General features: G+C 34.4%; 1 protein-coding gene across 10 annotated transcripts in view; it reads left to right on the plus strand.

Moving 5' to 3' along the window:
- The window catches only part of MATR3 (matrin 3), a 43186-nt gene extending 26052 nt beyond the window's left edge, over window positions 1–17134 (plus strand). For 4 of the 10 annotated variants that reach the window (XM_073221755.1, XM_073221756.1, XM_073221757.1 and 1 more), the window contains 14 exons: window positions 60–1146; window positions 6077–6138; window positions 7088–7129; window positions 7435–7547; window positions 7924–7976; window positions 8438–8563; window positions 9096–9221; window positions 9388–9555; window positions 10609–10740; window positions 11226–11269; window positions 11360–11735; window positions 13111–13477; window positions 13949–14070; window positions 15934–16977. In XM_073221755.1, coding sequence (XP_073077856.1) covers window positions 235–1146; window positions 6077–6138; window positions 7088–7129; window positions 7435–7547; window positions 7924–7976; window positions 8438–8563; window positions 9096–9221; window positions 9388–9555; window positions 10609–10740; window positions 11226–11269; window positions 11360–11735; window positions 13111–13477; window positions 13949–14070; window positions 15934–15984 — 2694 coding nt within the window. In that variant the 5' untranslated portion in view covers window positions 60–234 and the 3' untranslated portion in view covers window positions 15985–16977. Of the gene's footprint in view, window positions 1–59; window positions 1147–6076; window positions 6139–7087; window positions 7130–7434; window positions 7548–7923; window positions 7977–8437; window positions 8564–9095; window positions 9222–9387; window positions 9556–10608; window positions 10741–11225; window positions 11270–11359; window positions 11736–13110; window positions 13478–13948; window positions 14071–15933 lie in introns of those variants that run through there. The other 6 variants (XM_073221763.1, XM_073221762.1, XM_073221761.1 and 3 more) reach the window with 4 other exon arrangements.
- Window positions 17135–22516: the final 5382 nt, after the last annotated feature.

A 22516-nucleotide genomic window follows, 5' to 3' on the forward strand; every position in this document is an offset into this window, starting at 1 on the left:
CTAAAAAAACAGCATCTACTTAAAGGGATTTATGACTAAAATTGCTTATTTTTCTACAGAGTTGTCTGCTGGTTCTCAGCTTGAAGAAGATTCTACAGTCCTTATTGATCCTTTTTCTTGGCGTTACCATTTTTTTGAAGCAAAGTTAGTTTTCTAGTTTGAGCTTTCTTTTTGGCCATCTTAAAAAAATTTTTTTTTTTTTAACCTATAAACTAGACAAGAGATAGTTCTACAATGTCCAAGTCATTCCAGCAGTCATCTCTCGGTAGGGACTCACAGGGTCATGGGCGTGACCTGTCTGCAGCAGGAATAGGCCTTCTTGCTGCTGCTACCCAGTCTTTAAGTATGCCAGCATCTCTTGGAAGGATGAACCAGGGTACTGCACGCCTTGCTAGTTTAATGAATCTTGGAATGAGTTCTTCATTGAATCAACAAGGAGCTCATAGTGCACTGTCTTCTGCTAGTACTTCTTCCCATAATTTGCAGTCTATATTTAACATTGGAAGTAGAGGTCCACTCCCTTTGTCTTCTCAACACCGTGGAGATGCAGACCAGGCCAGTAACATTTTGGCCAGCTTTGGTCTGTCTGCTAGAGACTTAGATGAACTGAGTCGTTATCCAGAGGACAAGATTACTCCTGAGAATTTGCCCCAAATCCTTCTACAGCTTAAAAGGAGGAGAACTGAAGAAGGCCCTACATTGAGTTATGGTAGAGATGGCAGATCTGCTACACGGGAGCCACCATACAGAGTACCTAGGGATGATTGGGAAGAAAAAAGGCATTTTAGAAGAGATAGTTTTGATGATCGTGGTCCTAGTCTGAATCCAGTGCTTGATTATGACCATGGAAGTCGTTCTCAAGAATCTGGTTATTATGAGAGAATGGATTATGAAGATGACAGATTAAGAGATGGAGAAAGGTGTAGGGATGATTCTTTTTTTGGTGAGACCTCGCATAACTATCATAAATTTGACAGTGAGTATGAGAGAATGGGGCGTGGTCCTGGCCCCTTACAAGAGAGATCTCTCTTTGAGAAAAAGAGGGGCGCTCCTCCAAGTAGCAATATTGAAGACTTCCATGGACTCTTACCGAAGGGTTATCCCCATCTGTGCTCTATATGTGATTTGCCAGTTCATTCTAATAAGGTGAGTTAATGCAACAGATACTTCTAATTTCTTTTACATTGTAGTGCCTATTCTGTATTTACCTATATCTTTTACTCTAATCCTGTAGTCTGATGACACTGAGTTGATCAAGAATTTTTATACTTTTGAGAGTACTTTATTTGGAAGGTAATTGTTTTTGAGCATTTTAAACCAGGGCTTTACATTAATACAATCTGCCTAGATTACTTCTGGCCACAAAGCTGTCATCCACTGGGATTATCTTGTTGGTTTTTGGCATCAATATGTTCTTCTTAATCATATATTTAAGCAGGTTTTTTGTCTGCTTTGTTGAATTGTTTTAAGTATTTTTTTTTTTTGCAGTCAATGTGTTCTGCCATTTAGGATGCTAGATTTCAGCTCTCCATCTGTCTTGATTGCTGATTTGTATGTAGTAAAGATGTATTCTTGAACAATTCTCTTTTTTTCCTTATCTGTGGCTACAGGGAAAGAGTTAATGTAGAGCCCTGGTGTTTGTTTCAGTATGTTCATATTTTAGATTAGTTCATTCTTCCTTTTTTAATTTCCCTTTAACACAAACTCTCATACTATGACTGAAATTTTTCATCATTTTTTTTCTCCTTTTCCACGACTTTCTTAAACATCAGAACTCACTTTTTATTATCCCATATTACATCTATCCCTTTAGAGACTTGGAAAAATCAACTACTGCAGTATCCTGCTCTGTGTTCCTCATAAGCATATTCTTTTTCTGACTTAGGCTTAAACTTCTGGTATAGTCATTTGAGAAAAAAATTAAATAATCTAATTCTCCTTTGCTTTAATTATCTCATCTGGCAAAATGGGAACTTTTTCAAAATGCCCTTTTTAAATATGTTGTCCTTTCTCTTTCAATGTTTTCAGTGTTACTCATTCTCACTTGTTTTTTTTCCTTAATATACAGGGCACTTGACTATTAAAGTCAACATTACAGCACTCCACTTATCTATAATCTGTGACCTTCCATTTTTCCTGGTGTGCTGTATAGTTACTCTAGTTAACTGGAACAAGTTGCTGCCATGAAATTGATGTGATGGTTACTGTTACAGGGTTTTTTCATCACAGTAACATCTGGAAGGGTCATTTCCTTTTCATATCTATCCTTTTTAAGTGCATTTTTAAGTGAGTAGTGATTTTGAACAAATGAAATCACATGGCTCATTAGAGATTTATTTTTAGTACTCTGAAAATAAACTATTACAAATCACTCCCTTTTCTATGTTTGGGTCTCAAGTATTTTTGTCTCAGATATTTGAGAGAGGAGACTTACTGTTCAGATATACAGAAGACTTTGAAAAATGTCTTTTAAAAGTAATTCTTAACTAAATATATGTATATAATATAAAAATTGAATTAATATATAGTTTACACAAACAAGGAATATTTTAATCTTTAATACAAATAAAAACATCAAATGCTAAATTTAAGTTGATAGATTAGTTTCCATTTAAGACACAGTACCTCAAACTTATAAAAGTCAAGAAATTTTGTTAGGTGTGTTTGGTGTTGTCTTTTTACAAATTTGTTGGATATACTAGATGGAACTTAGTTTTTGTTCAGTACTGCAGTTTGAGGTCTGGTGGGAGTTGATTTAATGAAAATGTCCATAAAATTTTGGTGAGTCAAAATTTTTTCTGTTCTTGCCTATTTCTAAAAATGGCAGGCAATATGATAAATGTTCTTAGCATCTCTAAATTCCAAGGAAAATAGCTAGTTACCGTGTCTCAAATGAAAGTGATTGTAAGTGGCTAAAATCTTTGCTGATTGAGTCATCAAATCAGCTGTTCTTGGAAGTCTCCTTGTCCTGACTTTGAGCAGTAATTTAACAACATTGAAGAAGATTTCAGTAAAGGAACACAAGAAAACCAAGAGAGGGCTTTAATCAGAATAGTTTGTTTTTTATGTATGGTTATATTTTCTTCTGTTTTTTATATATGGCTATTATTTTCTCCAAATTTTGCTACCTTCTAATTCATGAACAATAATATTAATAAATAGTGATAGTAAATGGATCTAAATTAACAAAAGAAATTTAAAAATACGAAGCTTTGGTTTCAAGAGTAAGATACCCTACCTACTCTAGTTCAAGAGGTACTTTTTTAAATCTGTAAGAGTTCTTAGGCCCTAGTTTCAATATTTTGTCACATTGGGAACATTTAAGAATTATTTTAGAGACCCTTTTTGTTTGATTTACAAAATTCATATTTGTGAATGGAACCAATTTTAAGTTTAAGCCTTGGATTCTTTTAATGTATTACAGTTTCTTTAACATAGCTGGTGTTTTCTGGGTATCTGCATTTTTGAAAAATAATTAAATATTAGCTTTTAGCAGTGGTTCTTTCTCATGCCTTCTCATTTTATAATGTTTACATATAAACATTATACAGTTTATAAACAATGACTTTAAGAGAAAATTCCTTTGGTGAAAGTAGATAATGAAAATTTTTTAAACATTTAATCCTGCTCTCTGGTATTGCTGCATAACTTGGAAAATCTGTTCTTTTCACTTAATGGTTACACTAAATAGTCTACATGGTCAAAACTATTTCTTACTATGAAATAAGAAACTTTTAGGTGAAAAACATTAATTTGTCATTATTTTTGATACTTTAAGTGACTTTTAGTGATGGTGTTGCTTTTATTTCTTTCTAGGTCATTTTAGAATGTCAAGTTGCTTTCCCAACCTCAAAGTTCCCTCAAATTCCTTTCACTTAAAGAAAACTGCCCACTACTTCCCTTTTGCTGTCTTGTCATTTGAATTTATATTTTTCCTTTTAGTATTACTGTAGAAGCCCTTAAGGTATTCTTTATTCTACCATTCCTGAAGTGTTTCTCCAAATTATCCTTTCTTTAATATGATATAGATATCTCAAAGACATCAAGATGAATGTAGTTTTTCCTCTAGAACCTTTGAATTCAAAAAAATGAATCCTATTCTTACTAATCTGATTTGAGAATCAATGTATAATCCAAGGATAATAGGCTCTTTAAAAACCTTTTTGACTCTTAATCCTCATCTTAAACCAAACAGTAAAAGACTAGGTGTGGTAGTGGAGATAAGTAATGGGTGGGTTTAGGAGGTGCATAACTGATCCTTTGATCTTGGCCTGCCTTCTAGTACTTTGAAAAAACAATCAGTAAGTTTGAACCCTGCAAGAGCATAGGGGTTGGATATAAACAATTTCTGTTCAACTAGATACCCTTTCCATCTCCTGTAGATTGAAAGCCTGCCTGATTTTGGTAACTTTACTCCTCTCTCACAAACTGCTTCTGAAGGACATTTTTAATTAAATATGAATTCATTTTATTTAAGAAAATTGTAAGTTAAGGTATTTGTTTAATCCCTCTTCTGAATTTTGTGAGTTTTACGTATGGCACCACTTTTTTGGAGCCATTTTTAAAGTCGCTTTAAACAAGTCAATGGTCTGTTGCTTTGCAAGTGTAAACTTTTTATATCCCAAATACTGGTTGTAGAGCCAGCTGAAGAGATCTCGAGTTCCTTAGCTATTAGCTATTATCTTCAAAGGACAATCTGTCTTTGAAAGGTAGGCTCCCCAAGTTCTGAGAAGTATGTTTCTGTTTGTGCTCTTAGTTCTTTTATGCAATTTTAGTTACTAGGGCAGAGGAATGTATGTAAACTGTTGTGATATAAATCAGTTTTTCAAAATTAGGATCCTGTTTATAAAATACCATTCTGAAGCTTCTCAAAAAGGTATCTCTTATATTTTGGTTCTTTATTTAATTCAGCTCTAGTTGAGACCCCCTTTTAAAAACATTGCCTGATCATATTTTATATTCTGAATATAGTTAGGTAGTGTGGATGTTAATAAAAGTTGCCTAATTTTGTGGGAATTTGTGCAACAATAACATTTGTAAAGGAGGAACTGTAAAAGAAGATAGTTTTATTAGCAGTGTAATAGTTCACTTTTTTTGAGCACTTTCTTTGTGCCTGGCAATGTTCTGATAAGCAGTTTACCTTTATTAAATCATTTGCTTTTGACAAAACCCCAGGAGAATGTTGAATCACAGTGAATTTTAACTTGTACTAAGGATTCAGTCTACTAAATGGCACCTTGGGAATGGATCTGGACAGTCTTGACAGCAGAGCCTACTTTTCCTCTTTCTTATATTGCCTAAAACATTAATAATTTACATGTGGATTTTTAGCTAGAGAAAGGAAACTGCATAAAACAGGAAAAAACTTAATCCCTTCAAACTTAAAATAACAGAGTCACAAACATTAATGGATTGTAGTATTTCCCTCCCTGAAATATGGAAACAGACATTCCTGAAGTTACGCTGCTTTATCTTTTTTGGAAATACATGGGAACTTAGTTTTTTTGATCAGTAAGGGAGCATTTTCTAAAAAAGCCATTCCTGTTTATTCATCTTAGCTTTTTATGGCTGTAGTACAATGGAGCATACCTCAAGTGTGGATGGAATGAAAAGATTCCTTTTTTAACTAATTGTTCACATTTACAGCATGTTTTCTAGAGAAGTAGATAAAAGCATGGATGTCTTGTCATACTTAGAGCTCTATTTAAAAAGCAGTTCTAAAGATAGAACATGAATAATTTTGTTTGGTCCAAAGAAATTAGTATATGTCTAGCTGATCTCAGAGTCAGTTACTATTCTTGATCTTTATTAACTCTATATCTTTTCCTTATAAAGTCTGTTAGTATGTTAACCAAGTTAACCAGTTTTTCCAAGAATGTGCATGGCGTATTTGAGGGCAGGATCAAGCTACAAGGATTCAGAAAAATGGTTTTAAATTAATGTATGATTAGTGAATGGGCAGGTATGTGTATAGGCTATGATATTGCATATAGATTAACATCCTAGAGTTTGAATGGTTCAAATGAAAGTATTTTAGCTTTATTTTTGTTAATTCTACTAATTTACTTTGCTGCAGGAGTGGAGTCAACATATCAATGGAGCAAGTCACAGTCGTCGGTGCCAGCTTCTTCTTGAAATGTAGGAGTTTGAAATACCTTTAAAGCATCTTTATCGTGAATGAGAAACAGCCATTGATTGGTTTTGGGGAGTTCATCATTTGCTTGTAATATCCACGTTGTTACTACTGCATAGTTGATACTGTCTAGGCAATACTAATTACAAGTGAAATGTTCGTATCTGCAGTCTCACATGGACTATTAGATGCAGTGATAATGGTACTTTGTTATTTAACACTATTTTTAAAGGTGAATAAACATTGGCTCTTTCTATACAAATTGAAGGATTTTTAATAGACTTAAAGATAGTCCATGTTAATGGACTTAGAGTTCTGTCTATATAATAATGTGCTCTAAAATTTTAGAATATACAGAAAAGGCATTAGAAGGTACAAGTTACTTGTCAAGCAAAAACCTTCAAGAGGTAGTTTTTGCTTTTGAGATACTTTTGGTTCTGTGTTTAAGCTGCTATAATGAAATTGAACTCTTAAAGAAGCCTCTCTGGCTAGGCAATGCACACACCCATAGTTCACCGGAGTGGCAGTTTTCACATATGCCTAGCTCTCTTCGGGCTATCCTTTCTTTCTGGTGCTACAGGTCAACTCTGCTCTTGGTATTTAATACTGGAGAAGGGTAATCTTTGGTTGGTTCTTGTTTTCCTATGTAACCCACATTTCCAGTTCCTCGTGCAGCACTTTTCCTCCTTAGAATTTAACAAATATAGCAAAATCTAATTTCAACATACATTACCTACATTTTCAGGCAATACAGAATAAGTTCTCATTCATTTGGATTAACTTGAAGTTCTGAATTTCCTTCGGAAATACCTATGACATGTTTTAAACTGTGATATTTCTAACCCTTAGATCCTCATATAACTTTACTAATAATCTCTGTTTTAAAGGCCAAACAAGGCTACTTTGTGAAAAGGACAGTTTTATTTTAAAGTTAATTTTCTGGTCTTTTTAAAGCTACCCAGAATGGAATCCTGACAATGATACAGGACACACAATGTAAGTTAAAAATTTTAAGCTGTTGTTTGTTACGGAGGTCAATATAAGGAATTCAGGTTAAACTTCCAATGTTTTGTAAACAAATTATTTTCTGAATTTCATTATTGAATATTACAGTTTGGTAAAAAAGACTTTTTAGAGACCTTTTTGGTAATTTTTATTTTATTGCTACTACAGATTTTTCCTAGTTTCTTCACACATAAATGCCCCTAAAGATTTATACAAGGGGTGTTTAACAGTAAATCTTAATTACTTCTGATGGACCTCTTTATCATGCTTTATATTTTATGTCTTCACATTACTAGGGGTGATCCATTCATGTTGCAACAGTCTACAAACCCAGCACCAGGAATTCTGGGACCTCCACCTCCCTCATTTCATCTTGGGGGACCAGCAGTTGGACCAAGAGGAAATTTGGGTGATTATAAAATCCGTGTTACCTTTCTTTAAAAGCATTTACCATGAAAATTAAGTCCAGTAATTGTAAGCAAAAGTAGGCCCACTGAAATGTCAAAAATATTCCATGAAAAGACATGGTCCACTTGATGTTTATAATAATAGCCTTTGATTTGTGTTTGAAAGGTGTCTGTTTTTTAATTAAAATAAATCTGTTCAGTGACTGCAATGGAGTGGGTGAGGTCTTGATAATACGGGTGAATGTTGAACCACTGTGTTGTGTATGTGAAGCCATCATAAGATTATATATCAATGATACTTTATTTTTTTTTTTATAAAAAGTTGTTACAGCAACTATAATTATTGTAAGACTGAAAAAATCCTTTTTCTTCATAAAGGTGCTGGAAATGGGAACCTGCAAGGACCAAGACACATGCAGAAAGGCAGAGTGGTCAGTAGTATATATACTTATTGCTCTTACTGTATTTGCTATTTGGGGCAGGGTGATTTGATGTAAGTCCTTCCTAATTGAATGTGTCATTATTCTTACAGTAGGAAGACTGCTTGTAGTGTGAAAACTATCAGGCTTTATGACTGACAGGAGTTAAAACTTTTTTATGCCAGTAGTAGTCCCTAGAGATCTCACCTTGATTCAGAGTCTCAAGAACTTTGCTGTTCAGTTATATGTACTGGTATTCAATTTCAAAATCTGTGCAGAGACTGTCTGAAACTTGAAATTTACTCCTAGTTACATTTGATTCCTATATAGCTTTTAAATTCTCTAGAATGTTATTTTAAGTACCTAATCTGTTCCAGTTAACACTAGACTATAAAAGTTCTAATGCATAACCTGTTGAATACTACTTTTAAAGGACATTTACTGACTTGATTTTTTTTCCCCCTGATGGATAGGAAACTAGTCGAGTTGTTCACATCATGGATTTTCAGCGAGGGAAAAACTTGAGATATCAACTGTTACAGCTGGTGGAACCATTTGGGGTCATTTCAAATCATCTGATTCTAAATAAAATTAATGAGGTATGAGTTGAAATAAGGGTAGTATTTATTCACTAATATTTCTTAAAGGGATTTATACAGAATTTGTATTTGGAAAAAAATGTGTAATCTTAAATCAATATGAAACTAAGGAAAATGGTAATAGTTGAAGTATGTCAGTAATACAACATTTAGTACTAATGGATTGTTAGTAACTTTGTAAGTTACAGTCCTTAAGTAGTAAAATTGTTATTATGCTGCAGTAAGGGCTATAAAAGGATAATTCTTTGGAAAGCCATTTCACCCTTTTCCAAAGTGGTTCCAAATCATTATTTCAAACCCAGTAGGTAGAACAAATGATAGTTTTAGTAGCATGAAGGCAATAAAATTATGAGATGACCTTTAATAAAACAGGTTAACAGCTCTTGGCTTTTATTCTGCTTTTAAATTGTTAAAAATGCTGTTTCATTTAGTCATTAACTATATCCGGAAAGACTTCGGGTAATCTATATATATATATATATATATATACATACACCTACATAAATGTAAACATAATTTTTTTGTTTTTCAGGCATTTATTGAAATGGCAACTACAGAAGATGCTCAGGCTGCAGTGGATTACTATACAACCACACCAGCATTAGTGTTCGGCAAGCCAGTGAGAGTTCATTTATCCCAGAAGTATAAAAGAATAAAGGTAATACCTATTTTTTCCAGATTTGTATCACCAACCACTTAATACATCATTTTAGTACTTACTAACTTAAAATTGTTGCTAATAACTTGGATAATCTTAACTATTAATAACTAATAATCATAGTATACTTAACAACATTTGACTTTATCTGTTTATTGAATTAAAGAAACCTGAAGGGAAACCAGACCAGAAGTTTGATCAAAAGCAAGAGCTTGGACGTGTGATACATCTCAGCAATTTACCTCATTCTGGCTATTCTGACAGTGCTGTCCTCAAGCTTGCTGAGCCTTATGGGAAAATAAAGAATTATATACTGATGAGGATGAAAAGTCAGGTAATGTAATGTACATGAGGAGGGGAGGTTTTAAGAAAGATTATTTCTCAAAGGTCTCTAAGATTTTTTTGTATATCCTCACTTTCACTGAAGAAAGCAGAGGGAGTAATTTTATCTTCTCATACAAATAAACTTTCTTTGCCAAAGATAAATGGTGATTTTTAAAATAAAAGAGTAGATGCTTGAGATAAAACATGGAATAAATATTAAAAAGCATGAACTGGGCGTTAAAGATAACTTATCTTGCTTTGGCTGGTAGCTCTTTGTTTCCAGGGTTTGCTTCCAAAGATCTTCCTATGTATGTGTTTAAGTGTACTTCTTTCCTTAATTAAACAAACTGGGATTATATTATACTGTTTTCCCACTTTATACATGATTCCATTAAGTAAACTGTAGCAAATTTTAACTTCTGTGTTGGTCAGTATTTAAAGTTGCTAGTTTCTTGGCTGTACCATTGGTGTTGCTCTGTATGGAATTTGCAGCATGTGGATTTTGCATATTTTTATGCATATAATGGAAGGATAAAATTTCAAAATTGGAATTTTGGATACTGATACTTGATCTCTTTACTTTGATACTACCCAATTGGTTTTCAAAAAAAAAAAGACTAATTTATCATCACACCAGCATTGTGTGAGAAGGCTTAATCACAATTTATCTCCTACTTAGACCACTTTTTCATTTTAAAAACTAAGAGTAAGGAGAGCAGCATCTTTTCTTTTTGATAACCCTTTTGTAATATTGCATTCTGAGTTTGTATCTTTCCAGACATTTTTTAATTAATTTTCTTATAGTATTTTGAGTAATAGCTTTTAAGTTTATTACTTTACTTTTTTTGCAGAAAATCTGCATATAAGGTGGTTTAATATGTGGTTCTACTTTGTAAATCTGATGAGTTGTCCTTATTTCATTGGGTGATGTTTAACTTTTACCATTGTCTCTGCTAGAGAGAGAATTTTCTAACAAAAAACTAGAAAAGATTTAGAGCACTAGAGTTTTATACAGTTCTCTGAAAAATAATGTCCTGTCTTTTCCTTCCTTCCTTTTTTTTAGGCCTTTATTGAGATGGAGACCAGAGAAGACGCAATGGCAATGGTTGACCACTGTTTGAAAAAGGCCCTTTGGTTTCAGGGGAGATGTGTGAAAGTTGACCTGTCTGAAAAATATAAAAAATTGGTACTGAGGGTATGTGGTACTTGATTTCTTGTCATTATAAAGTTTGCTTTTTTCATTATAAAGAATTTCAAGCCATAAAATTCTTCTAAACATTTTTTAATGCTAAGAATATATGATTTGGTTATTGAAAGGAGTGACATCATTTGTTTTGGTTTTCTTCATTGGTAGAGGAAGTTTCTTAACTGGTGTTACAACTTCTTTTTAAAAAGCGCCTGTATTCCTTTCATCTGTTTCATTTAAGATTTTATTTGAATGGAGTTCTGTTACCAAAAATGTTTATTATCTTTATTGAAATGTTTATTATGCTTTATTGAAATGTTGATAGTAATGAACTGCTGACTATAAGCAGTTAAAATTACTATGTATGGTTACAGGATTTAATAAGCTTAGATTAGATTAGAGGATGGTCATAGGTTGCTTTAACTGGATAGTTATTAATTTTTCAAATATATTCTAATAAATTTATCTAACTATTGCAAAATTTTGTCTTTTAGATCCCTAATAGAGGCATTGACTTACTGAAGAAAGATAAATCCCGGTAATTTCATTTTGTATATACTTGTACGTGAAACTTGTTTTTGCTTTCCGACTCAGGAGAATTAATTGAAGAGTATCCTTCTTATTTCAGAAAGAGGTCTTATTCTCCAGATGGCAAAGAATCTCCAAGTGATAAGAAATCCAAAATTGATGGTTCTCAGAAGACTGAAAACACAACTGAAGGTAAAGAACAAGAAGAGAAGTCAGGTGAAGATGGTGAGAAAGATACAAAGGATGACCAGGCGGAGCAAGAACCTAACATGCTTCTTGAATCTGAAGATGAGCTACTTGTAGATGAAGAGGAAGCAGCAGCACTGCTAGAAAGTGGCAGTTCAGTGGGAGATGAAACAGATCTTGCCAATTTAGGTGATGTGGCTTCTGATGGGAAGAAGGAACCTTCAGACAAAGCTGTGAAAAAGGATGCGAATGCCAGTGCTTCAGCAGCTGCAAAGAAGAAGCTGAAAAAGGTAAAGGAACATTGTATATTGCTCTTATAATAGAAAATTAGATCAGATAAATGTGTCAAATTTTTTATCCTAGCAGGGTCAGAGTAAGGAGAAATAATTTATATAAGTAAAAAATCTTATGAACCATAATATAAACATTTCTATTTAAACTCTGCAATAATAGCTTAAATAGGACTTTTTATTATAGGTGCAAAAAAAGTACAAAGGAAACCTTTTAGTAATGAAGGAGAAAGATTTAAAATTATATATACTTCTGTATTGTCAGTGGTAGTATTTAAGTTCTAGTAGGTAGGACAGTCTTATAGTCCAGTTCATTTTTAAAAGATGGGATATGATTTTTCAATAAGATAACTGATCCAAGATATTTAAAATATTAGTCACTCATTCAGAAATTGTCAAACTTAAAGAATTTCCCTATTTGAGGAACATAAGATCAGCTACTTCAGTATAAGCTTTTTAAGCTTTTTTCTTAGAACACATCAAATAAAAAAGCATATAAGGTGAATATGAACATAAAAATACATACATGGTATAAAGAATAGCAAAAGACCCATGGTGTGCTAACTATACCTACAGTAAGGGTTAGAACATTAAAAACCCTTTGAAGCCCCTCCTGTTAAGTGGCTCTTGAAATGGTATTTTTGTAATCCTAGTCCATTGTTTCCTCCTCAGCAACATCCAAATATTAGAAAACTTAATTTCTAACTCCACATTTGGTTAAATAACTTAGTCTTAAGGTTATTTTTCCAGCTGAAGTTTGCACCCTTAATAGCTGATAATTATTGATAATAGCATTTATTTCATGCTGTGAATTTTTCTAAGCTCTTTGTGTATACTAATTAACTTAATCCTCACAATAACAATATGCAATGAATATCTTTGCTGACCCCATTTCATGAATGAGAAATTTGAGGCATGGAGAAGTTAATGAATTAATCTGTGGTCACACTGCTATAAGTGACAAAACCAAAATTTAGACCTACACCAACATACTCCAGAGCTTGATTTTTTAACCACTACACTATTTTAGACTGAGTGTTCCCTAAGTAACAGTTACAAAATACTGCTTCCAAAGAATATCATTTGACTACATTTATCAAATCAGTTCTTTGATCCATTCCCAGCAGTATAATAGTCACAGAAAGTATAGAATGTCAGTGTACTTATTTTCTCCTCTTTATGTGAGGTAAGCCTTTAATTAGTTTTGAAATAAGACAAGGTTTTTTGTTTTTTTAATCAGTGATTTTGGGGAAAAAAACTCACTATTTTGAGAGAATGAGTAAAGACAAAGACGCTATCCCTTTCCTTCAAGTAAAGCAGATGGAAGGGATGCTGCAGGATAATTGTTGCAGAGTAAATTTGTCTTTCTTAACAGCGTCGTTTCCCAGGGAATATGGAAGGTTTTGTCACTCTAGATGAGGTTGGTGATGAGGAAGATTCGGAACGTCAGAAACTTCGTAAATCAGGCATGGCATTTAAATCTGGTGACAAAAATGATGATGGTTTGGTTGAAATTAAGGTGGACAAGATCGAGGAACTTGATCAAGAAAACGAAGCTGCGCTGGAAAATGGAATTAAAAATGAGGAAAATACGGAACCAGGAGCTGAATCTGCTGAGAATGCTGATGATCCCAACAAAGACCCAAGTGAAAATGCAGATGGCCAAAGTGATGAAAACAAGGAGGACTATACAATCCCGGATGAGTATAGAATTGGACCATATCAGCCCAATGTTCCTGTTGGTGAGATTTAAGGCTTTGTTCTCTCCCTCTCACCCTACCCAAACTCTTATTAAACAAGGGTTTTACATAAGCTTCCTCAGTATTTTAAATTTATTTCTGTGCATAACAATTTTAAAATTTTAATTCTTCTCTTGCCCAAATCTCCTGGTTTTGTATTATCTTTTGTACCATTCCACAATATGTTCTCTTCTTTATTCATGAAGATTTCTGAGATTTTCACATTGCTTTTTGTTTTATTTACCTGTTGTATTTTTTCCTTTTTTAAAAGAGTACAGTTAGGTGGGACCTTAAACATCAGTTAAGTACAAGCTATCAACTAATGCCATGGTTTTTCTTTTGTTTTAGCTTAGGCCATATTGGACGTCTCACACATGTTCTCATTGAGATTATCTTAACAGGGAAAAAAGATGTGAGAGCACTAATAAAATCTTCAGTTTACTGAATTTGTAAGAATGTATGTTTGTGTTCTAGGTGTAGACTATGTGATACCTAAAACAGGGTTTTACTGTAAGCTGTGTTCACTCTTTTATACAAATGAAGAAGTTGCAAAGAATACTCATTGCAGCAGCCTTCCTCATTATCAGAAATTAAAGGTAAGGCTGAATCTAAAAGAAGAGAGTTCTATTGTGAAAACTAACAAATCATATAAGTTTACAGAAAGTAAAATGTGTATAGGACCTTTTGTGCACCCAGCACAAAGCTTTATCCTCAAGATGACATTTTCCTATTTATATATTGATGGGCCTTAAGCAGTTTAATGAATCCTAGAAACATCTTTTGAGCCTCTCTAGTACATTCTAAATGATGATAATTTAGCAATTTCTAACCATGTTATAAATTGGCTGATACAATTAGTTACTTAAGTATTTTCAGATGGATGTTGGACTGTAATTTCTCTAGTTTGGAAGATACTGGAGGCCTGAAAGCTAAGTAGAATAATACAAAGCTTTTCAACTTCACTATATAAAGTGCCATGTCTGTTCATACTTAATTGATTTTTACATGGACTTTAAATTATTAGTGATGACACTCTTCAGTAAGCTTTATGACCAACAGGATGTAAGGGTAAAGGTAAAGTGAATAAAATACAACAGAATAAAGAGTAACAAATTCCTGTTCCGATCTTTTGAAATTTCCTGTCTTAGTGGCTTCTTTAAGGACTAAGTATTGAAATAAATAATGGGAAAAAACTTGAAAGTAGGAGTTCTTACTGTGGATAACCTAGTTTTTACTTCATATAGTATTGAGTTACTGGAGTCATCAGACATGTTCTATGTGTTGACTAGACAGATGGTATTTAGGAACTAAGTCCAGTTCTTTGCTGTATCACTTATTTTAAGGGTTCTTCACTGTGTTTTTTTGTATCTTAGCATCATATACATGAAAAAGTGGTTAATTTCAATGGTAGCAGCAATTTAATAAAAATATTTAATCTACTTTGATACTCAGCTGTTTGGGGGCGTACACTATATTTCCTGGAAGAGTACTTAACTTTTTGGGGGCGCACATTGTATTTCCTGGAAGAGTACTTAACTAATACAAAAGTTGTTTGGGTGCTTGATACAGTCGTATAATGCTTTCTAACATTTTTTAGCTATTGTAATTTTTTCTAGGTAGTCTGTTGGAGATGGCTCTATTTCCTTCTATTTTAAAGGAACTATGTCAACTTCATTTAAAAAATTAAGCAATACAGTATCTTGCTAATAATAAATGACTTGATACTTAACTAATTGGATTTCCCCCCTTTTTTGAGGATATAATGACTGTAACCCTCTCATCAGTTTTCAATGACTATGGATGATTAATTCTAGCACAAAGTAAAGAAACTTGATGTAGGTTAGATTGTTGATTTCTGGGGTGAAGGGAGTGATTCCATTAATGTCTTAACAGATCTCTGATGTCCAGGAATTCTATAACTTAGAGGTCTGATATAGAGGTCAGTAAGGTACATTTGTGACCCAGGCATCTGCTTTTGTAAATAAAGTTTTATTGGAACATAGTTAGGATCTTCATTTAAGTATAGTCTGTGGCTGGTTTTACCACTTACAACAACAGACGTGAGTGGTTGAAATAAAGACCAGTATGGCCCACTAAAATAATTCACTACTGACCCTTTAAGAAAGTGCCCACTTACTTTAGTGGAAGGGGCATTGAATAAATAAATGCATGTCATTTTAACCTAATCCATGGCCTTTGTTGTTCTCCTATCTGTAAGTTGCATGTTTAAATAACTTTTTCACATTTTACCATTTTTTCCCCCATGCCTTAATTGTGTCCTCTGAACCAATTAAGTTTTTTGTATACTGACTAAAAAGAATAACTGAATCTTTAAATATTGATAAGGTTATGGTTAAGTTACACTCAAGTCCCTAAACTTGGATAGAACTTTTTTATTTTGGAGTTAGTCCCTTTCTGTTTTTCATAGGTGACTTCATCCCTGTAATTTTTTTTTCCAGAAATTTCTGAATAAATTGGCAGAAGAACGCAGGCAGAAGAAGGAAGCTTGAGATGTGCAAGAAGCTTAATGATTTCAAAGAAAATAATGGTTCTTTGTTTTTAATGTTAACCTTTTTTAAATACAATATTGATAGTTAGAAGAAAACTATTGTACTCTTTTGTTTTAGTGAAAAATAATAGATGTCTGTTCATGTGTTAAGTGTTATAGCAAAAATATACCTACGGTTAAGTTAATAAAGAATTGTTTTTTGTTTTATCAGAATGGTAACAGACAGAAGTACTTTGTAGAGACTGACTTTGTAAGCTACTTAGGACAACTTGCACCACTAAGAAATGTAGAACCATTAAGAGAAATGAAATTTAGTAGTTCCAAGCTTCAAAGAAATGTCAAAACTTTTGATTCCATTCAATAAAGAACAAAACCAATTGTATTTTTATTTCATCTGAAACATTCCACATTTCAATCTGAGCCTTGCAGACTTTTTGTTTGGAGTTTGAAGCTTTTTTTCATTGAGTTTCATTTTTGGAGAACTTCGTTGATGTGAGATTGGTGATTAAAATGCAGGTGCAGTTTTCTTTTAATGTCATGCTGTTGTTTAGGTGATAAAAAGTAAATGGCTTTAGATTTTGTAATTTTTTTTCCCTAAATTCCTGCTAGGTTTTGTATTCTAGTAGTCAAATGTATTTTCAGTGAAATGTAAGAATATTCCTGTTCTCTTTGACCAGTATTAATTTCTTGAGATCTTACTGCTTGTCACTTGAATCCTGTAGTTGTCATACATCTGGTATAAGCAACATTTGATTTTTGAAGTGTGTAGACCATCTCTTCATATTTTCAAGATGTAATTTTACATTTCTGCATTTTAAAAAGTTTGGCCATAATCTAGACGCACGCTTCTAATTCGTATACCTGCACATGTGACTTTTGTGAACAGAAATTTGCATGTATAATCTGTGTTTACTTGTAACTTTCTGGTTATATACTGCTTATATCTGTGGATTCAAGTTTCTGAAGTGAATACCAATAAAAAAAGAAAAATCTAGGTCATGTTTATTGGTTATACATGTTTGGAATGTTAACATATTCGTTGGTTATGGTTTTTATTCACTGTTACACTTCTGCATGCTTTAACAAATTATTGCTGTTTTCATCTAGAGTGTTCTAAAGACTGCTTACTAAAGAACTGAGTTTTAAATGTTTTTTGTGCTGGTGGATTTCTTGTTCTTGTTACATAACTAAAAATGGGTTTTTAAACCTTGGGAGTTTAAAATGCTAAGGGTGAAGAAATAGCAAAACGCTCTTATTTAGACCCATCTCAGTATTTAACAATAAAATTGGAAATGACATGGAATAGCAAGAATTAGCTTATCAGTCATTCAGAATACGTTGGGATTCTTGATAGGAGGAATCTGTTGTCAAGCAAATTTTTAATTTAAAAAATGCCTTTTTAGGAATTCTCTTTGAGATTCTTGGGTCCACGTGTATTAAAGGATATAGCAAATAGATACAGTCTGTCTCGGAAGAGCAGATGACATTTTTAAAGGTAACATGCACAAAAAATCCTTGCCAGTTTACTCCTGCAGTTTAATTTTGGCCTTCACTAATTACCACTATTGTTTAATTCCAGCTTTTAACTAACAGCAGCTACATACATACAAATGATTATGTATACAACAGGATAACTAATTGTTTGCTGTTGGTGTTACCTTTTTTTTTTTTGGTAGGTCCTACTTTGTTGGATGTACCAGTTTGCTAGAGTATTTAGTATCTTCATTTGTGTGACAACATTTAGAAAGCAGAAATTTCTTATAAATGAGCTGCTATTGATAAATCTGTAACTGCTATTTCCAAAATTATGGCAAACCTTAATAGGAATGTTTCCTCTTAAATTTACTGTAAAGTCTAAGAATGTTTTCCCCACCACTATCATTGCCTTTAATCTTAATCCTGCATGGTGGAAACTTAAAGGAACATATTGAGTTTTACAGTTACTTGTTTTAACCTGTTGCCGATAAATTTGGGTTTGAGAGTGTCCCTGCTTAAGGCTTGAGTTGGCTAGCCTTATTACTGACTTGATATAAAATCACCATGAATAAAAACTGTTACAAAACAGGGTCATGGTGTGTAGTGGAAATCTGCAAGAAGACTGCAGAACATTTTTTAAAAGATGAATAAGAAATATTTGGTAGGGTCTGTGTAACTTGTTAAAATAATTTGCACTAGGACTAAGAACAGCTCTTGTGTCCTCAGTCTCCATCATAGAATACAGCTTGTTGATATAGCTGAAAGCTAAAGTCTTGAATGGTATAATGGGTTTGAAATTCCCTGGCAAGCACCCTGAGCTTTTGGTTTGGCTGGAGTCAGAGCACCCCTCCACTCTGATGCAAGTCCCATATGGTTGTCAAGGGTGGTAAGGCCAAGATTCTTAGAACCATCATGTGTACAAAGTGATTATGAATTATTTTTCTTGAGATGAGTGGGTCTCAAATGTTAGCATCAAAGTTACCTGGAGACTGTTAAAACATTGCTGGGCCCTGCGCCTAGAATTTACAATTGGCTAGATTTAAGGTGTGTCGTAATAATACTGCATTTTTAAAGAGTTAACAGGTGATGGTGCTGTTAAGGATGGAGGCTACACTTAGAATAATTGCTTTACCTATCGCTAAAGTGTTTTTCTAGGCAGGTGCCTGGATTTGATGATTCTCTTCCAAACCTTAAAACTAAGGGGAACCCGAAAATAATTGCCATTTGGGAGCCTGTGTAAGGCATTTTTTAAAAAGTAATCAAAAGGGGACACCCCATTTCAGATACTGCTTTCCAAATTCTACCCTGCATCTTCTCAGAACATGAAAAGTTTTCTGAGGACCTGATACAATCAGACATTTAAAGGGAAGTCAGTGGGGCAGAAATAGGAGTTTGTTCTTTGTGGCTAGATGATTTCTTTTGCTGTGTACCATTCTTAATCACAACATAGGAGCTTGATAATTAGTTTGCTGAAGTTTTTGAGTGAACAAAATGGAAATAGCTATCACGTCTAACCTGTTGATAAACTTCATAATTGGTTCACTTTTATAATTTCCATGCAATTTTAAGAACTTTGTAAAGCCAAATGTACAATAAGGAATGTGAAAATGAAAAGGGGACAATACTGGGTACAGTAGACAAGTTAACATGCCTACCCCAATAGCATGTAGGTTCAGGGTGAAAACAGGCATTAGAGGTTTAATTATCTGAACTGTGATATCATTGCCCTTTATGTGGTACTGTGTCGGGTGAAGTATTGGTGCTAAGGACCTGATCCATTTGGCATATATAACAAGCAGAAGGAATGTCCTATGTTTGATTAGGACAAATTTCAATCATTGTACCTGCCTATCAAAAAAGCAGGACTAGTTCCTATTTGCCCAGCTTTGCTAAGGTTGTTAAATTGGAAGCGGTGGCTTCTCATTGGCTGTTTTGAGATTTTTTTAAGTTTAAGAGTTGGCAACAAATACCAAAAGGCTTTAGCAGTTGTGCACTATAGCTTGACTTGTTTAGCATCTACACCTTACTTTCTAAAGCCTGCTCATCCTGTCTAACCCTGTATAAATTTGGCCCTCTTAAGCTAGTTTTTTGTGTGAAATACACAAAATTTACCATCTTAGCCGTTTTTAAATATACATACAGCTCAATAGTATTCACATTGTGAGCCATCACGATTTATTCTCAACTTTTGGATCTGTAAAACACACCACCCATTAAACAATAACTCAGTTCTTTTCCCCCCACCCAGTATGTCTTTGAGACTTAAGTCACTTAACGTAGTGTCCTCAAGTTTCATTAATGATACTGCATTACAGAATTTACTCCTTAAAAGCTTAAATACTCCATTTTATGTGTAGACTACATGTTGGTTATCCACTTATCTGTTGATAGACACGTGTTGCTTCCATGTTTTAAATGTCAATAATGCTATGAACTTAGGTGTACAAAAATCTGATACCCTGCTTTCAATTCTTTTGGATACATACACCCAGAAGTAGTATTGCTGGGTCATATGGTAATGTTACTTAAAATTATTTGAGGAACCTTTGTACTGTTACACAGTGACTTACCATTTTACATTATCACAAACTGCACAAGGGCTCCATTTTCTCCACAGCCTTTCCAGCACTTTGATAGTAGCTGTCCTAACGAGAAAGGCGGTATATCTTGTTTAAACCACTAGAATATATGAAACGGTCATGCCGGTTACTACCTCACGTATCCTCCGTGTCTAGATCAGTGCTGGTGCATGTCAGGCACTCAAGTTCGTTGATGCTTTGTCTCCTCACCTGAACTGTAAACACTGAGCGGGACTGATGCTTACTCTACAGTGCTAGGCTCTTCCTCAGTACTCAGCAGTGCTGGGGTCCATGCTCTGCCCAGCTTCCACACTGAAACAAATGAACATAGGGACAAGGCCATTACCAAATTACATTATATAAACAGGCATGTATGGGTATAAATGCAGGAACCTGATAGAACAGCATTATCTGTAATAGTATATGTGGTCAGGTTTTAAAGGATTTTACTGTCTTCTGTACACTTTCCTATTTCTGAATTTTCCATTAAAGATTCAATTGCATTTATAAAATTGAAAAGTCACACCTCAAATGAAATCTAACATGTTCCTGTAATTTTAGAAGAAGGTGCTATTCTGCAGCATTTTAAAAAAAGTATCCCATATTAGTGACTGCATCTTTTTAATGTTTTATTATGCAATTATTTAACCAACTCCCTATTAAAAAGCTTTTAGGTATTTTATTTGTTTATAACTATCTGTCTAAAGTCCAATTTCTTTGGGTAGATTCCTATATGTGGATTGTTTGAGTCAGGTCTACACAGTTCACATTTTGACAATAGCTCTGGTCTACAGGGAGGGGTTAAACTGGGTATCGGACAGTTCTGTTGCAGTGACTGCATCATTGGCAACCTGTTGTCAGCCTTTATGGACAGTTCTCCCGTCGTAGACCATCACTGCTACCATCCAGGTATAGCATGAACATCATGAACCCCGTTTTGTAAGTGAGCAGAGGATCCTTGGAAGAAAGGATATCCAGAGGATACCAAAGAAGTACTCTGGGCCCATAAACCTTTCTCAACCAAAATAGTAAACTCACTGCTTTACAATTGAGCTAGGAATTGAGATCAGCCCCTTTGGGAAAAACCTGAGCCTTTGAATGATTTAGAATAAAATAAAATAGGATTTATCAAAGATTTTTTGATAAAACTAACTGGTTTGTGTTTCGAAGCAACCAGTTTTATTTATCTCACGATTAGCTTCTAGAAGTGTTCAGGTGAGCTACAGATCTAAATGGCTGTTTTAATTTTGTTCTCTTTCCTGCACGTGCTTCCAGTCTCAAGTTGATAGCTTATCTTCCAAGTTATTTGGATGAATCATACTCCAAAAACTTGGTAAAACACCACCTCCTCCCAGAGCTGTTTGCTCAGTGGTCAGCAAAGCCAAACCCTTCCTCCCAGTTTAGGATACAGACCTGCAAATGTGGCCAAGTGGTTGACCCAGGGGCTATGGCAGAGCAACTGTGTTCTTCATTTCTTTGGATTGACTCAAAGCTGACTTTGCAGTGAACGAAGTGGCCCTAAAGGGGAGTACTCTTGGGGATTCAATCCTTTCCATGGAGGGATTTTTTTTTAAGTATATATTAAAAGCATGTGGTTTCTTTTTAAATTCAATTTTTGCAAGAGAGTAAAAAGGTAAATTTTTGTCCCTTTTTCCTTCCCCAGAGGGAAGAAGTGTGTCCCCTTTCAAATATAGCATATTCATAGTAAAACGTTTTTTAATATGCTGTAAACTGCCTTGATTAGTGTCACTAAAAACATGTATTGGGGCTTGCCAGTTATAAAGCAAGGAAGCATGGATTAGAATGGAGATGGGAGGCGGTACATCCAGGATCATGGACCAGGAAATCTTGGACCCTGAGGTTTAATTCTATATCTGGATAGGGTGTTCCCTTTTAGTCACAAAAAGGTTCCACAGACCGCCTAGAAACCATATATTCATAATTTGCGTGTGTGACGGTCTAGCTTCAAAAATGTCTGTGCCTGAATGTGTCTTGAGTGCAAGTGCTTATACATCAGTTAAGTGTACCTCTGTGTCTTTATTGTTTCTGTGCTTATATTGATTTGTATCTCTGTGTGTGACTCGGTGCATGTCACTGTTTGGGTTACACTATCATGTTTGGTGTGTGCCCCGGTGTGGTAAGTGCGCTGTCGTTACCTAGATGTCTACTTGGTGTCAGTGTGTGTGAGGTAATCATTGAGATCTGTAAAGGGCCGCATCTTGTCAGGGTCTTCAGTTCACAGCTCCCCGACTCACTGACCGTCATTATTGAAGGATGGGCGGGTGGGGGCACTAGCCCGGCCCCATTCGGGTCTCCAGAGAGAACTAGACAGGATGCCCAGTACACCCTGCGGCCACCAGGGTACAGAGGTACTGCCGTTGTGCATGCACACGTGTGCAGCCCGAATGACGAAGAGAACTTTGTACAGTCGCGCGCTCTAGTGGCCTCTGATGGCAGCACTGACAGATCTAGAGGGCG

Source organism: Manis javanica, chromosome 14 (genome assembly GCF_040802235.1).
Source record: "Manis javanica isolate MJ-LG chromosome 14, MJ_LKY, whole genome shotgun sequence".
NCBI lineage: Eukaryota > Metazoa > Chordata > Mammalia > Pholidota > Manidae > Manis > Manis javanica.